The sequence below is a fragment of the Vipera ursinii genome (assembly GCF_947247035.1).
Source record: "Vipera ursinii genome assembly, chromosome: 2".
Taxonomy (NCBI): domain Eukaryota; kingdom Metazoa; phylum Chordata; class Lepidosauria; order Squamata; family Viperidae; genus Vipera; species Vipera ursinii.
The window spans coordinates 15737480-15755138 of NC_139513.1; the positions used below are offsets into that span (position 1 = coordinate 15737480).

A 17659-nucleotide genomic window follows, 5' to 3' on the forward strand; every position below is an offset into this window, starting at 1 on the left:
TCTAGGTGCCGGTGCTCATCTCCGTTTCAAAGCCGAAGAGCCAGTGCTTGTCCAAGGACATCTCCGTGGTCATGTGGCCGGCATGACTAGACGCCAAAGGCGCACGGAACGCTGTTATATGATTTCTTCTTTACTCCTGTCCAACTCAGCTTTATCGGATTATGGTCAGCACAAATATTGGGTTCTATCCCAACTTCATATATATTAGTTCGTAATTTTGGGGATATCCATATCATGCCCATTTTTGCATTAAACGTTCCCTTCATCTCTCCAATTTTCTTGAAAAGATCTCTGGTCCTCCCTATTCTATTGTTTTCTTCTATTTCTTTGCACTGTTCATTTAAGAAGGCATTCTTATCTCTTCTAGCTATTCTCTGGAATTCTGCATTCAATTGGGCATATCTTTCTTTTTCTCCCTTGCCTTTCGATTCCCTCCTTTCTTCAGCTATTTGCAAAGCTTCCCCAGACCGCCATTTTGCTTTCTTGCATTTCTTTTTCTTTGGGATGGCTTTAGTTTCTACCTCTTGTACAATGTTGCGAACCTCCATCCATAGATCTTCAGGCACACTATCAGATCAAATTCCTTAAATCTATTTGTCACCTCTACTGTATATTCTACAGGGATATGATTTAATTCATACCTGAGTGGCCTAGTGCTTTTCCCTACTTTCTTCAGTTTAAGCCTAAATTTTGCCACGAGAAGCTCGTGGTCTGAGCCACAGTCAGCTCCTGCTCTTGTTTTTACTGACTGTATAGAGCTTCTCCATCTTTGGCTGCAGAGCATATAGTCAATCTGATTTCTGTGTTGACCGTCTGGTGATGTCCATATGTAGAGCCGTCTCTTGGGTTGTTGGAAAAGAGTGTTTGCTATGACCATTGTATACTCTTGACAAAATTCTATCAGCCTGTGCCCTGCTTCATTTTGTACTCCAAGGCCAAACTTGCCTGTTATTCCGGTTATCTTTTGGCTTCCTACTTTAGCATTCCAATCCCCCATGATGATAAGGACATCATTTTTTGTGTTACTTCTATAAGATGCTGTAGGTTTTCATAGAACCGGTCAGTTTCATCCTCTTCAGCAACGGTGGTTGGGGCATAGACTTGGACTACTGTGATATTGAATGGTTTACCTTGGATTCGAACTGAGATCATTCTGTCATTTTGAGGATTGTATCCCAGTATTGCTTTTCCTACTCTTTTATTGACTATGAAGGCTACTCCATTTCTTCTGAGGGATTCTTGCCCGCAGTGGTATAGCTGAGGGTCATCTGAATTAATTCACCCATTCCTGTCCATTTTAGTTCGCTGATGCCTAAGATGTCGATTTTCAATCTTGTCATCGCTTGTTTGACCACGTCCAGCTTTCCTTGATTCTTTACATTCCAGGTTCCTATGGAGAAAAAATCTTTACAGCATCGGACTTTCCTTTCACCACCAGACACATCCACAGCTGAGCGTCCTTTCGGCTTTGGCCCAGTCGCTTCATTCTGTCTGGCGCTACTAGTACTAGTTCTCTGCTCTTCCCCAGTTTTTCTGTTTTTTCACACCTTTCACCATTTCATAAAAATTAAAGTTACACTTTTCTTTAAATCTAATAGAAAAGAGGATGGGAAGAAGAGTACTCTGGACAGCTAAGAATAACAAGCAACAATGAAAAGGAAAGCAAATTGAGCCGGAAATCAAAATATTTTCCATTTCCTTCAGAAAACCACACAATTCTCCTCCTCCTGCAGCAGCTCTTAGAAAAAAAAGAAAAGCAAGAAAGATTTCAAGCTGAAAAGAGTAGGTTATTCAAAACTCAAAGATACCTTACATGAAAAGACAAGGGAGATTATTTTTCATTCAGTAAAAGAGGGAAATATCTGGAAATCAGTGGAGGAAAAGGTGACTAGGAAACTCATGTAGAGCAGAGAGTCATGCAGGCATCGCCCTATGAGAAAGCACCACTAAACAAGGGATTGTCCATATTTTTGACTTCCTCAAGAATATCAGCTGTGGAAAATCTCCGTACTTGTGTCTGTTGTTAGAAAAGCACAGATTGCAAATCACAACTGATTATGCACAAGAGGAGCCTCACAGGAGAAAAGCCATAGAAATCATCTGATTCTGACAAACGCTTTGGTCAGAAAAGCTCTCTTGTTGTTCATGGAAGGACCCACAGAATAGATAAGCCATAAAAGAACTCCTAGTGCAGTAAAGGCTTTAGTGAACATGACAACGTGGTGATACATCAAAGGATTCACAGCAGGGAGAGAAAAAATATGTGTGAAAGTTTCATTAGAAATTCCGATGTCATGAGACATCATAGGACTCACACAGGAGAGAAACCCTTTGAATGTCTTGATTGTGGGAAAAGTTTCAGTGATAATTACAGCCTTGCGAGACACCACAGGATTCACACAGGAGAGAAACCCTTTGAATGTCGTGACTGTGGGAAACGTTTCAGTCAGAATTTCATCCTGGTGATACACCAGAGGACTCACACAGGAGAGAAACCTTTTGAATGTTCTATCTGTGGAAAAAGTTTCAGTCAGAATTCCAGCCTTGTGCAACACCAGAGGACTCACACAGGAGAGAAACCCTTTGAATGTCCTATCTGTGGGAAAAGTTTCAGTCACAGGTCCAACTTGGTGAACCACGTAAGGACTCACACAGGAGAGAAACCCTTTGAATGTCCCGATTGTGGGAAAGGTTTCAGTGTGAATTCCAGCCTTGTGAGTCACCAGAGGTCTCACACAGGAGAGAAACCCTTTGAATGTTGTGAATGTGGGAAAAGTTTCAGTCAGAATTCCTGCCTTGTGAAACACCGGAGGACTCACACAGGAGAGAAACCCTTTGAATGTCCTATCTGTGGGAAAAGTTTCAGTCAGAAGTCCGACTTGGTGAATCACGTAAGGACTCATACAGGAGAAAAACCCTTTGAATGTCTTCATTGTGGGAAAGGTTTCAGTTCTAATTCCGACCTGGTGAAACACCAGAGGACTCACACAGGAAAGAAACCCTTTGAATGTCTTGATTGTGGGAAAAGTTTCAGTGAGAATACTCACCTGGTGAGACACCAGAGGATTCACACAGGAGAGAAACGCTTTGAATGTCCTGATTGTGGGAAAAGTTTCAGTCAGAATTCCATCCTGGTGATACACCAGAGGACTCACACAGGAGAAAAACCCTTTGAATGTCTTCATTGTGGGAAAGGTTTCAGTTCTAATTCCGACCTGGTGAAACACCAGAGGACTCACACAGGAGAGAAACCCTTTGAATGTCCTGATTGTGGGAAAAGTTTCAGTCAGAATTCCCACCTAGTGGTACACCAGAAGACTCACACAGGAGAGAAACCCTTTGAATGTCTTGATTGTGGGAAAAGTTTCAGTGAGAATTCTCACCTGGTGAGACACCAGAGGATTCACACAGGAGATAAACCCTTTGAATGTTGTGAATGTCGGAAAAGTTTCAGTCAGAATTCCTGCCTTGTGAAACACCAGAGGACTCACACAGGAGAGAAACCCTTTGAATGTCCTGATTGTGGGAAAAGTTTCAGTTCCAATTCCGACCTGGTGAAACACCAGAGGACTCACACAGGAGAGAAACCCTTCCAATGTCCTGACTGTGGGAAACGTTTCAGTGAGAATTGCAGCCTAGTAAAACATCAGAGGACTCACACAGGAGAGAAACCCTTTGAATGTCCTGATTGTGGGAAAAGTTTCAGTCGGAATTCCCATCTAGTGGTACACCAGAAGACTCACACAGGAGAGAAACCCTTTGAATGTCCTGATTGTAAGAAAAGTTTCAATCAGAATTCCCACCTTGTGGTACACCAGAGGACTCACACGGGAGAGAAACCCTTTGAATGTCCTGACTGTGGGAAACGTTTCAGTGAGAATTCCACCCTAGTGGTACACCAGAGGACTCACACAGGAGAGAAACCCTTTGAATGTCCTGATTGTGGGAAAAGTTTCAGTGATAATTCCCACCTGGTGAGACACCAGAGGATTCACACAGGAGAGAAACCCTTTGAATGTCCTGAATGTGGGAAAGGTTTCAGTCAGAATTCCAACCTTGTGAAACACCAGAGGACTCACAGAGGGGAGAAATCTTTCAAATGTCGTCTGTGGACGTTACTTCACTCATAAATCATCCTTTATTGCACATGAGGAAATCCACATGAGGCAAAAGTTGAAGAATTTAGAAAAGGCTTGAAATTCATTTGCGATCTCCCATTCAAACTGTAGTTGAGAAATTGAGTATTTGTTAATTTCGCAATTAACAACATGGACATTAGGTCAAGGGATGTCACTCAAAGTTGACTCAAACGGCGAGATGGGCATTGATTAACTTTAATAATGAATGAATTTAAGAATAAAAAGATAATGCAATGCTCATTACCCAAGTCTTGCTCAGTGATAAATACTGTGGGTTTCTAACGTATAGAATTGTTAACTTGTGATCTGTTTCTTGTGCAATCTGCATCTCTAAGTAATCTGTTTTACTCATCTTCCCTGCCCTCCTCATTTATAAATTTAAATTTTCAGTTTCAATCATACATCATTCCCACCACTCTCTGCCTCTGATGACAATAGCTGCAGTTATGCTTCTGCCTCTTAATTTATTGTTGCATTGCTATCTGTCCTAGTCCTAAATTCTATGAAAATACAGCAATTCATTAGGCACAGTTTAAAAATTAGAACGGCTAACTGATGATTTTTTTGATTGGCATCCTTCTCAGATTCAGCGATTGTCTTCTCCATCACTGCCCCTCTGACAGAGGGAAATTAGGACATTTCATACCAGATAACTAAGCTATGGTTTCCCTCTAAAACAGCCATTTGTTTTGCCAGAAGGTTCTTGACACATCTGAGCATTGGGCCAAGAAAATGCACCTCAGTGGTGAATAAAATAAGGTCCTACACCTAGATAGGAAAAGCAAAAAGAATTGGAATAGAACATGTAATATCTGGATCATCAGAGGAATCTAGGTATCCTAGTGGACAATTAGGAGCAAGGAATCTCAAGACAACGAGAAGTGATAGTACCACATTACACCACGCTGGTGAGTCCGCACTTAGAATACTGCGTCCCATTCTGGTCCCATGACTCAACACATGTTGAGGCCCTGGAAAATGTGCAGAGAAATGATATATGGTCTGGACGCTAAATGATAATCGGTTGAGAGAGTTAGGTATGTCTAGGCCATGGAAGAGAAGGATTGGGGGGACATGATAGCTGTCTTCCAGTACTTGAGGGGCTGTCATGAAGAGATAAACTAATTCTCTAGGGAACAGAAGGCAGAACACGAAGTTCGTGGGTGAAAGTTTGTCAAAGGAGGATCCAATCTAGAAGTAAGGAGAAATTTTCTGTCAGTGAGTGCAATTGATCAATGGAATAGATCTCTTCCTGGCATTGTGGATGCTCCATCATTGGAGGTTTTCCAGAATAAACCAGACAGTCATTTGACTGGGGTTATATAAGGCACCTGCCTTGAGAAGTGGCTTTGACCAGAAGACCCCAGAGGTCCTTTCCCACCCTATAATGTTATGATTCTAGATTTAGAGGCAGCTTAGAAAATTGGTGCACAGCAGCCACATGAAATTGCTTCTGGTAAGGGCCTTCTAAAGAAAAAATATTAGTCAAATTAAGATAGAATACAAACTAAGATAAAACGACAAAAATTACAACAGCAAAACAAGGATGGGCAAAACATTAAAAAAAGAGAAATGTGCATTAAAAAGACAAAAACATTTACATATAGTAAATCAGGTGAATGTTGATAAACATATTGTAACAATATCAGTTTCCGACCCTTGCAAAGGAGGCCCAAAGTTTGTGAATTTCTACCTCTAGTTCGAATCAATTTTTCCTTCATGTATCTACTGTGAATAAAGGCAAAGTGCTGAACAGATGAACCAACATTCAAAGTTAAACATCAAAGACCTCTCTTAACCATCTATTGTATTTGCCTACAATGGCTTGTTATTTACGGTATTCAGCCCAATCATTGTCTCATTGTTCTTTTATTCTAGATTCCTCTATGCATCAGAGCTCAGATGCAATAGTTGAAAGGGCCACTATTGTCATCCAAAACCTGCGAGATGTACATTAAAAACAGCAGTGCAGGGTGTCCCTCTAAACAGGTTAGCCTGGTGATCAGTCGGCCATGTGCTTTGGTGGGATATTCTATTCTTCCCTTTTGTTTTCTTTTTAAAAATGTATTTTAGAAATATTTCTTCTACCATATATTCACAATCGCCCCCCTCTTTCTTAGTCCCCATTCTCGAGGCCCTGCTGCATATTTTTCTCTCTGACCTAATGGAGACTTCTGTGCAAGTAAATTTACAAAAGTACCTGGCAAATATTCTGTATCTTCTTTCCCTTTGATCCTCAGTGTAAGGCTGTCCATTTCAGCACAGTCCAATATCTGCTTGGTCTTTCTTCATTCTTCCAGTGCTGAGCAAATACAGTCATGGCCGAAATTGTTGGCACCCCAGAAATTTTTCCAGAAAATCAAGTATTTCTCACAGAAAAGTATTGCAGGAACACATGTTTTGCTATACACAGGTTTATTCCCTTTGTGTGTATTGGAACACAACAAAAAAAGGGAGGAAAAAAAGCAAATTGGACGTAATGTCAAACAAAACTCCAAAAATGGGCTGGACAAAATTATTGGCACCCTTTCAAAATTGTGGATAAATAAGATTGTTTCAAGCATGTGATGCTCCTTTAAACCCACCTGGAGCAAGTAACATGTAATATGAAAATCACACCTGAAAGCAGAGAAAAAGGAGAGAAGTTCACTTAGTCTTTGCATTGTGTGTCTGTGTGTGCCACACTAAGCATGGACAACAGAAAGAGGAGAAGAGAACTGTCTGAGGACTTGAGAACCAAAATTGTGGACAAATATCAACAATCTCAGGGTTACAAGTCCATCTCCAGAGATCTAGATTTGCCTTTGTCCACAGTGCGCAACATTATCAAGAAGTTTGCAACCCATGGCACTGTAGCTAATCTCCCTGGTCGTGGACGGAAGAGAAAAATTGATGAAAGGTTGCAACCCAGGATATTCTGGATGGTGGATAAGCAGCCCCAAACAAGTTCCAAAGGAATGCAAGCTGTCCTGCAGGCTCAGGGAGCATCAGTGTCAGCGCGAACTATCTGTCAACATTTAAATGAAATGAAACGCTATGGCAGGAGACCCAGGAAGACCCCACTGCTGACACAGAGACCTAAAAAAGCAAGATTACAGTTTGCCAAAATGTACTTGAGTAAGCCAAAATCCTTCTGGGAAAACGTCCTGTGGACAGATGAGACCAAGATAGAGCTTTTTGGTAAAGTACATTCTACTGTTTACCGAATACGAAATGAGGCCTACAAAGAAAAGAACACAGTACCTACAGTGAAATATGGTGGAGGTTCAATGATGTTTTGGGGTTGTTTTGCTGCCTCTGGCACTGGGTGCCTTGAATGTGTGCAAGGCATCATGAAATCTGAGGATTACCAAAGGATTTTGGGTCGCACTGTAGAGCCCAGTGTCAGAAAGCTGGGTTTGCGTCCAAGATCTTGGGTCTTCCAGCAGGACAATGACCCCAAACATACGTCAAAAAGCATCCAGAAATGGATGGCAAGAAAGCGCTTGAGAGTTCTGAAGAGGCCAGCAATGAGTCCAGATCTGAATCCCATTGAACACCTGTGGAGAGATCTTAAAATTGCTGTTGGGAAAAGGCACCCTTCCAATAAGAGAGACCTGGAGCAGTTTGTAAAGGAAGAGTGGTCCAAAATTCCGGGTGAGAGGTGTAAGAAGCTTATTGATGGTTGTAGGAAGCGACTGATTTCAGTTATTTTTTCCAAAGGGTCTGCAACCAAATATTAAGTTAAGGGTGCCAATAATTTTGTCCAGCCCATTTTTGGAGTTTTGTTTGACATTATGTCCAATTTGCTTTTTTTCCTCCCTTTTTTGTTGTGTTCCAATACACGCAAAGGGAATAAACCTGTGTATAGCAAAACATGTGTTCCTGCAATACTTTTCTGTGAGAAATACTTGATTTTCTGGAAAAATTTCTGGAGTGCCAACAATTTCGGCCATGGCTGTACAATCCCTGCTCCTGTTAATTCATGCAATGTTAGATATGCCCTTTGCTTATTAAATTTTTCTGATATTATACCTAATAAAAACAGTTCAGGTTTAAAAAGGCCGAGGAGTTCAGTCAACACCTGTCGGATAAAATCGCTCAGATTCGGACCGGTCTGGACTCCAGCTGGGCGGAGTCTGACGATCAGGACATGGACGGTCTTGTCAATGTTATCTGGGAGGGGTTTGATTCTGTGACCCCTGAGGAAGTGGACAGGATTATGGGGAAATTGAGCTCCACCACATGTTTATTGGACCTGTGCCCTTCCTGGCTGGTTTATGCAGCTCGGGAGGGGACACGAGGCTGGTTCCAGGCGGTTATATCTGCCTCTTTGAGTGAGGGTAGTTTCCCCACCGTCTTGAAGGAGGCGTTGGTGAGACCTCTCCTCAAGAAGCCTGCCTTGGACCCAGCTGTGTTAAATAACTTTCGTCCAGTCTCCAACCTTCGCTTTCTTGCGAAGGTTGTTGAGAGTGTGGTGGCGCATCAGCTCCCTCTGGTCCTGGATGAAGCAGATTATCTAGACCCGTGCCAATCGGGTTTCAGGCCCGGGTACAGCACGGAGACGGCATTGGTCACTCTGGTGAATGATCTCTGGAGGGCCCGGGACGGGATATTCCTCTGTCCTAGTCCTATTAGACCTCTCAGCGGCTTTCGATACCATCGACCATGGTATCCTGCTGCGGCGTCTCAGGGGATTGGGAGTGGGAGGCACAGTTCTTCAGTGGTTCTCCTATCTCCTGGGACGTTCGCAGTCGGTGTTGGCAGGGGGGCAGAGGTAGACCCCGAGGTCTCTCGTTTGTGGAGTTCCTCAGGGGTCGGTCCTCTCGCCTCTCCTGTTCAACATCTATATGAAACCGCTGGGTGAGATCATTCGTGGTTTTGGAGTTGGGTATCATCAGTATGCTGATGATACCCAGCTTTACATTTCGACCCCAAACCACCCCAGTGATGCCCTCGACGTGATGTCCCGTTGCCTGGAGGCGGTTCGGGTCTGGATGGGGAGGAACAGACTTCAGCTCAACCCTGACAAGACTGAGTGGCTGTGCATTCCGGCATCCCGAGACATTCAAAATATTCCACCTCTTTCTATGGGGGGTGAGTTTTTACCCCCCGTGGATAGGGCTCGCAACTTGGGAGTCCTCCTAGATTCACGGCTTACTCTGGAAGACCATATAGTAGCCGTGACTAGGGGGGCTTTCGCCCAGGTTTGCCTGGTGCGCCAGTTGCGGCCCTATCTAGACCGGGATGCCCTGTGTACGGTCACTCATGCGCTCGTGACCTCTCGTCTGGACTACTGCAACGCTCTCTACATGGGGCTTCCCTTGAAGACCACTCGGAGGCTCCAGCTGGTACAGAATGCAGCCGCGAGAGTTGTCTTGGGAGTTTCCCGGTACTCCCATGCTACACCTTTGCTCCGCGAACTGCATTGGCTGCCAGTTGTCTTCCGGGTGAGGTTCATGGTTTTGGTAATGGTTTTTAAGGCCCTACATGGCATGGGTCCGGAGTACCTCGGGGATCACCTGCTGCCGGCGTCAACTTCCCTCCGCCCTGTGCGTTCCCACAGAGAGGGCCTCCTCAGGGTGCCACCGGTCAGAGAATGTCGGCTGGTGGCCCCCAGGGGGAGGGCCTTCTCTGTGGACGCCCCGGCTTTATGGAATCAGCTGCCGGTCGAGCTCCGGATGGCACCTGACCTTCGCTCCTTCCGACGCGGTCTGAAGACTTACCTATTTGAGCAAGCCGGCCTGGCCTGATGGGGGATGTGCTGGGGTTTTTATTGGTTTTTTTTTAATATTATTCTACTGTTTTTAGCTCGGGCTCTTATTTAATTCTTTTTTAATTTTTGTATTCTGTATTTTTTATGTGCCCTGTTCACCGCCCTGAGTCCTTCGGGAGAAGGGCGGTATACAAATATAATAAATGTAATATAAATGTAAATGTAAAATCTACATGTTTTCGTAACATCTTTTCTAACCAAGTGTCTTTTGGCCCAATTTTTTTTCTTTAACACAAGGCCACCACATATGGCCAGGTGTTTGATTACATTTCCAACATTTACTGGACCACCACATATGGCCAGGTGTTTGATTACATTTCCAACATTTACTGGACATATTTCTAAACATTTTTGCTAATCTAGCAGGTGGTAAATGCCATCTATAGAACATTTTATGTCAGTTTTCTTTATAAGAACTTGCCGTGGTCAATTTATAATTTCTTTCCCAAAGATTTTGCCATTTCTCTAATTCTATGTCATATCCAAAGTTTTCTGCCCACTGTATCATTGTTTCTTTCACTTGTTCATCCTCCATTTTTGAATTTAATAGAAAGTTCTATAGTTTCTTAATCAGTTTTTTATCACAGGTCAACAGTGTCTGATCAAACATTGTCTGTTCTGTATAAAAGTCATATACTTTTGCATCTTTATCATAGCTTGATTGAATTTGAAAGTAAGGCCACCATGATAATTCAGTACCCTGGTCTACAAGCTCTTGTTTAAATTTTAATTTCCCTTAGGTATCCTTTATATGTCAATTTTTTTTCATATTTCACTTGGTTCGGGTGAACAAACGCTTGCATCGTTGAAAGCAATACTGAGATTCTTAAGTACCTTTTAGCTTTTCACATACAAGAAGTAGTGTATTTCTTATACAATGATTTTGAAAGTATCTATGCATGCCATCCTAGTTGTGTATCATGTCCTTCTGGATATAACAGTCTTTTATGTCTGAGATTTATCCATTCTTTTAGCCATATTAAGACCCATGCTTGATAATATGACACCCAATCTGGTAATCTGTATCCTCCATTTTCTATGGATTCTTGTAGTATTTTCAGTTTAATTCTGGCTTTCCTTCCTTGCCAAATAAATTTCAAAATCAGAGCAATTAAATCATCAACAAATTTCTTCTCTATTTTTATAGGTGCTGTTTGGAACAAGAAGAGCTGTTTTCCTAAACTATTCATTTTCACAGTAGCTATTCTTAGCACTGATAGTTGTACGTTTTTCCATTTTTCTAGATCTAATTTTATTTGATTTAAGTAATTTTATGTAGTTATGTTTTATCATTGCAAATCTTGATGTTAGGTATATTCCGAAATATATAACTTTCGTAACTATTTGAAAATCCATTTTTTTTGACAATTCTTTTTTCTTAGATGTAAGGTTTTTAACTATAACTTTTGTTTTTTTCTCTATTTATCTTCAATCCTGCTATTTCTCCAGATTCCTCAATTTTTTTCAATAGTTTAGGGCCGACATGTCAAACTGGTGAAATTGTGCGACATATGGGGACCGTTTGCCATAGCCTGCAATGAGGTGGGAATGTCTTCCGGGTGACATGTCCGGTCCGCAGGCAATTTGACACCCTTGCTTTAGGGGTTCTCTCCAACGTTTCTTCTGTGATAAATAACACGTCACCTGCAAATGCTTGTAATTTATAGCTTTCGTCTTTTATCTCCATTCCCCTAATTTCTGGGTCTTGTCTGATGTTTATGATATGTTGTCTGAATTAATGTATCTTCAAAGCATTTATAGAACTCTGCAGGAAGTCTATCCAGTCATGCAGTTTTATCATGTTTTTGGTCTTTTTATAGCTTCCAACATTGTTATGTTTTTGTTTAGCATGTTTTTAAAATTCTCTGGAATTTTTGGTAGATTAGCTTATTCCATATGTTGTCTTTTTCCCAGAAAAGATTTTTTTTCTATATTATATATTTTTTCATAATATTCTTTAACTATTTTTTATTGCCTCATTTTGGAGTTGCACATCTCCCTTCTCATCTTGCAATTTGTTTATCAAATTTTTCTCTCTTTTTTCAATTTATAAGCCAGCCATCTTCACAGTTTACTTGCATTTTTGGAAAAAAAATGTTTTGCCCTTCTGATTTGTTGAGCCAATTCTTCTGACTTATTAGGTTTAATTTATGTTTAATTATCTCCATTTGTCTTTTAAGAGGTTTTTTGTGGATCTTTTTGAAGTTCTAGCTCCAATTTTTTAAACTCTTCCTTTAGCGTTGTACACTGTTGCTTTTTCTCTTTATTCTTTTCAGCCGTATCAGTTATAGCTAATCCTCTGAAGTATGCTTTGGCTGTATCCTATATGTACTGGAGTGAAATGTCTTCTTTTTAATTTTCTTTGAAAAAGAATTCCATTTCCTTAACTGCTATTTCTGAAATTCTTTCTCTTTTAATAAGAGTTGATTCCGTGTCCACCTTGATTTCTTCTTTACTCCTGTCCAACTCAGCTTTATCGGATTATGGTCAGCCCAAATATTGGATTCTATCTCAACTTCATATATATTAGTTCTTAATTTAGGGGACATCTATATCATATCAATTCCATACCAGGATTTGTGCATATTTGAATAAAATGTATACTGAGTCTTTTTTGGGTTGATTTCTCTCCAGACTTTCTGTACGCAGATTTCTTCTGATTTTTTAACAAACACCTTACGTAATCTCTTTCTTCCTTTTCCCCCTATTTTACTACTTTTGTAATCTAATTTTTCATTCACAATTGTGTTAAAGCCTCCTACTAAACAAATATTTTGATATTCCATTTCCAATATTTTCCTGTGTATTTTTTGATAAAATATTTCTTGCTTTATTGTTTGGTGTATATATTGCTGTTATCAACATCTTTTTTTTGATTTATCGTCATTTCCACCATTAAAATTCTCCCTTCTTCCTTCAAGGTCCCTTCCAACTCTGTTATTCTGTTATCCATCAGTTAAAGCCATCACTATTTTGGGACATTTTTCCAGGCTTCAAAGACATGGATTTTCTCCATATATACTTTTGTAGGAGTGTGTATCTATATTTTCCCCTGTATACAAATATCTAGAATTATCTGCATCACTTCCAGATGTATTTTATGATAACCCTTTGTATTGCTAAGGATTTGTGATTGACCAAAGTGAACAAGAAATTTTACCCAAATCAACAACTGAATTTGATTGAATGGATATTTGAACATGGATCTCGGTAGTAATTTAATTTAATTTACGGTAATTTAATAATATTTCTATACTGCCCTTCTCCCTGAGGACTCAGGGCGGTTCACAGGGCAAGAATATTCCATGTATCAGATGAATATTCCATGTATCAGATGAATCATAAACAATGTAAGAGATTATTCTATCATTGTGGCATGTTTGCTTTTTCATTCTACTGTATACTTTTTTTTCTTTTTTAACACCTCTCACCATTTTATAAAAATTAAAGTTACGCTTTTCTTTAAATCTAATAGAAAAGAGGATGGACAGCTAAGAATAACAAGCAACAATGAAAAGGAAAGCAAATCGAGCTGGAAATCGAAATATTTTCCATTTCCTTCAGAAAACCACACAATTCTCCTCCTCGAGCAGCTCTTAGAAAAAAAGAAAATAAGAAAGATTTCAAGCTTGAATAACTGGAAACTCAGGTAGAGCAGAGAGTAATCCTGTGAGAAAGAAAACGGATTGAATGAAAGTACCACTAAACAAGGGATTGTCCATATTTTTGACTTCCTCAAGAATATCAGCTGTGGAAAAGCTCCATACTTGTGTCTATTGTTGGAAAAGCACAGATTGCAAAACACAACTGATTATGCACAAGAGGAGCCACAAGGACAAAAGCCATAGAAATCATCTCATTTTGGCAAAAGCTTTGGTCAGAACAGCTCTCGTCGTTCATGGAAGAACCCACAGAATAGATAAGCCATAAAAGCACTCTTAGTGCAGTAAATACATTAGTGAACATGGCAACGTGGTGATACACCAGAGGATTCACAGCAGGGAGAAAAAAATATGAGTGTGAAAGTGTGAAAGTTTGTGTGATTGTGTGAAAGTTTCATTAGAAATTTGATGTCATGAGACATCGTAGGACTCACACAGGAGAGAAACCTTTTAAATGTCTTGATTGTGGGAAATGTTTCACTAACAATTCCAGCCTTGTGACACACCAGAGGACTCACACAGGAGAGAAACCCTTTGAATGTCCTGATTGTGGGAAAAGTTTTAGTCAGAATTCCAACATAGTAAAACATCAGAAGACTCACACAGGAGAGAAACCCTTTGAATGTCCTGATTGTGGGAAAGGTTTCAGTCAGAATTCCCACCTGGTGAGTCACCAGAGGACTCACACAGGAGAGAAACCCTTTGAATGTCCCGAATGTGGAAAAAGTTTCACTCAGTATTCCTGCCTTGTGGCACACAAGAGGACTCACACAGGAGAGAAACCCTTTGAATGTCCTGAATGTGGGAAAAGTTTTAGTCAGAATTCCCACCTGGTGACACACCAGAGGACTCACACAGGTGAGAAACCCTTTGAATGTCCTATCTGTGGGAAAAGTTTCAGACAGAATTCCAGCCTAATAAAACATCGGAGGACTCACACAGGAGAGAAACCCTTTGAATGTCCTGTTTGTGGGAAAAGTTTCACTCAGTATTCCTGCCTTATGGCACACCAGAGGACTCACACAGGAGAGAAACCCTTTGAATGTCCTGAATGTGGGAAAAGTTTCACTCAGTATTCCTTCCTTGTGGCACACCAGAGGACTCACACAGGAGAGAAACCCTTTGAATGTCCTGAATGTGGGAAAAGTTTTAGTCAGAATTCCCACCTGGTGACACACCAGAGGACTCACACAGGTGAGAAACCCTTTGAATGTCCTATCTGTGGGAAATTTTTCAGTCAGAATTCTCACCTGGTGAGTCACCAGAGAACTCACACAGGAGAGAAACCCTTTGAATGTCCTCAATGTGGGAAAAGTTTCACTCAGTATTCCCGCCTTGTGACACACCAGAGGACTCACACAGGAGAGAAACCCTTTGAATGTCCTATTTGTGGGAAAAGTTGCAGTTATAATTCCAACCTGGTGAAACACCAGAGGACTCACACAGGAGGGAAACCCTTTGAATGTCCTATTTGTGGGAAATGTTTCAGTTATAATTCCGACCTGGTGAAACACCAGAGGACTCACACAGGAGAGAAACCCTTTGAATGTCCTGATTGTGGGAAAGGTTTCAGTCAGAATTCCAGCCTTGTGAAACATCAGAGGACTCACACAGGAGAGAAACCCTATGAATGTCTTGATTGTGGGAAAAGTTTCAGTGATAATTCCAGCCTAGTAAAACACCAGAGGACTCACACGGGAGAGAAACCTTTTGAATGTCCTATCTGTGGGAAAGGTTTCAGTGTGAATTCCAGCCTTGTGAAACACCAGAGGACTCACACAGGAGAGAAACCCTTTGAATGTCCTATCTGTGTAAAATGTTTCAGTGACAACTCCAACTTGGTGAAGCACCAGAGGACTCATACAGGAGAGAAACCCTTTAAATGTCTTGATTGTGGGAAAAGTTTCATTTATAAGTCTGAACTGGTGAAACATCAGAGGACTCACACAGGAGAGAAACCCTTTGAATGTCCTGATTGTGGGAAAAGTTTCAGTTATAATTATGAACTAGTGAAACATCAGAGGACTCACACAGGAGAGAAACCCTTTGAATGTCCTGATTGTGGGAAAAGTTTTAGTCAGAATTCCAACCTAGTGAAACACCAGAGGATTCACACAGGAGAGAAACCCTTTGAATGTCTTGATTGTGGGAAATGTTTCACTGATAATTCCAGCCTATTAAAACATCAGAGGACTCACACAGGAGAGAAACCCTTTGAATGTCTTGATTGTGGGAAATGTTTCACTGATAATTCTAGCCTATTAAAACATCAGAGGACTCATACAGGAGAGAAACCCTTTGAATGTCCTGAATGTGGGAAACATTTTAGTCAGAATTCCAACCTTGTGAAACACCAGAGGACTCACACAGGGGAGAAATCTTTCAAATGTCCATTCTGTGGACGTTACTTCACTCGTAAATCATCCCTTATTGCACATGAGGAAATCCACATGAGGCAAAAGTTGAAGAATTTAGAAAAGGCTTGAAATTCATTTGTGATCTCCCATTCAAACTGTAGTTGAGAAATTGAGTATTTGAATTGTGGTCTGAATCTTTTTACTCAAATATGTTTCAGGACTAGACTTGTAGGTGGAGAGAAAAGGAAAATGGAAAAAGGCAAACTACCTATTTCTGGTTAGCAGCAGCAGCAACTGTGTATTTCCTTTTGTACAACTTGTGGATTTCCTCAAAAAGGCTTATGGGTGATAGTTTTGTATATTGATTATGTAATCCCCATATGTGGAGTTTCAGGTCTTCTACCTTGATTTCCTCCAGATCTTAAGGCCCAGAATTCCTCAGCCAGGGTAGAAAAGGTCCTCAAGATATAACTGTCATGCTCCTTGCAATTATGTTTGCATGTTGCATGTTGCAAATGTCGTTAATTGAGACTTCTTTCCTAAACTTTCCTAAACCCTGATCTCTCTGATGCAGCCATTAATCAGATGTGTAAGTCACTAAGTGGAACACTGGCTACCTCAGGGTTGGGGAAAGCTCTTGGAGGCTTAGTGGAGGCCCAGGTTTGCCTCCCATCGGCATCTCTAAGCCTCCCTGAACCTCTGACACACCCTGTGCTCTGTTTCCCAACCCTTGTGCTGCCCGGTTCTTTCCCACCCCAGGGTCTCCACAGGCCTTTTCTCCCTCCCACTGGGTCCCTGCACGCCTCCCAGCCTCCTCTTTCTTTTTAAGATTTCTGATCCTCGTGTTGGGGAAGGAGGGGAGGGCATGCATCCCTGGCCCTCGGGACTCTACCCTGGAGGCAGCCGTTATTTTCAGTGGGTCCTTGCTTCTTCCCAGGGCCATGTGGTGGACATGTGGAAGCGGCTGCCATTTGGCCATTCTGTCATGCAGAAGAGAGAGAAACCTCTCTGCTTTGCTACCTAACGTGAGAAAAAAAGTACAGTTGAAAATGTTTCATTGTTGATAAGGGAAAAAAATGGGTATTTTCACTCTTGCTATGGTCATTAGGGTAGTGACAGATTTTATTTTCCTGGGCTCCAAGATCAGCACAGACGGGGACTGCAGCCAAGAAATTAAAAGACGCTTGCTCCTGGGGAGGAAAGTCATGGCAAATCTAGACAGCATACTAAAAAGCAGAGACATCAGCCTGTCCACAAAAATGTGTATAGTCAACGCTATGGTCTTCCCAGTTGCAATGTATGGCTGTGAAAGTTGGACCATCAGAAAGGCTGAGCCCCAAAGAATTGAGGCCTTTGAACTATGATGCTGGAGAAGACTCCTGTGAGTCCCTTGGACTGATCCTGAAGTTGAAACTCAAATACTTTGGCCACTTTATGAGAAGGAAGGACTCACTGGAGAAGAGCCTAATGCTGGGAATGGTTGAGGGCAAGAGAAGAAGGGGACGACAGAATGAGGTGGCTGGATGGAGTCACCGAGGCAGTAGCCGTGAGCTTAAATGGACTCCAGGAGATGGTAGAGGACAGGAAGGCCTGGAGGAACGTTGTCCATGGGGTCACGATGGGTCAGACACAACTTCACAATTAACAACAACAACATGGACATTAGGTCAAGGGAAGTCACTCAGAGTTGATTCAAACGGCGAGATGGGCAGTGATTAAGTTTAATAATGAATGAATTTAATAATA

General features: G+C 41.4%; 1 protein-coding gene and 1 long non-coding RNA gene across 2 annotated transcripts; both read left to right on the top strand.

Moving 5' to 3' along the window:
- Positions 1-1750: 1750 nt before the first annotated feature.
- Positions 1751-16384, top strand: LOC310633342 (uncharacterized protein; the record flags this gene model as incomplete). Its single annotated transcript, XM_083351045.1, has 3 exons — positions 1751-1782; positions 13370-15869; positions 16332-16384. Exons 2-3 carry the CDS (start codon positions 13970-13972, stop codon positions 16382-16384), a joined length of 1953 nt encoding a protein of 650 aa, XP_083207171.1. The 5' UTR covers positions 1751-1782; positions 13370-13969.
- LOC310636548 lies at positions 9376-11735 on the top strand. The gene is made up of 2 exons (XR_014491743.1): positions 9376-10149; positions 10198-11735. It is a non-coding gene; the product is annotated as an uncharacterized lncRNA (long non-coding RNA).
- Positions 16385-17659: the final 1275 nt, after the last annotated feature.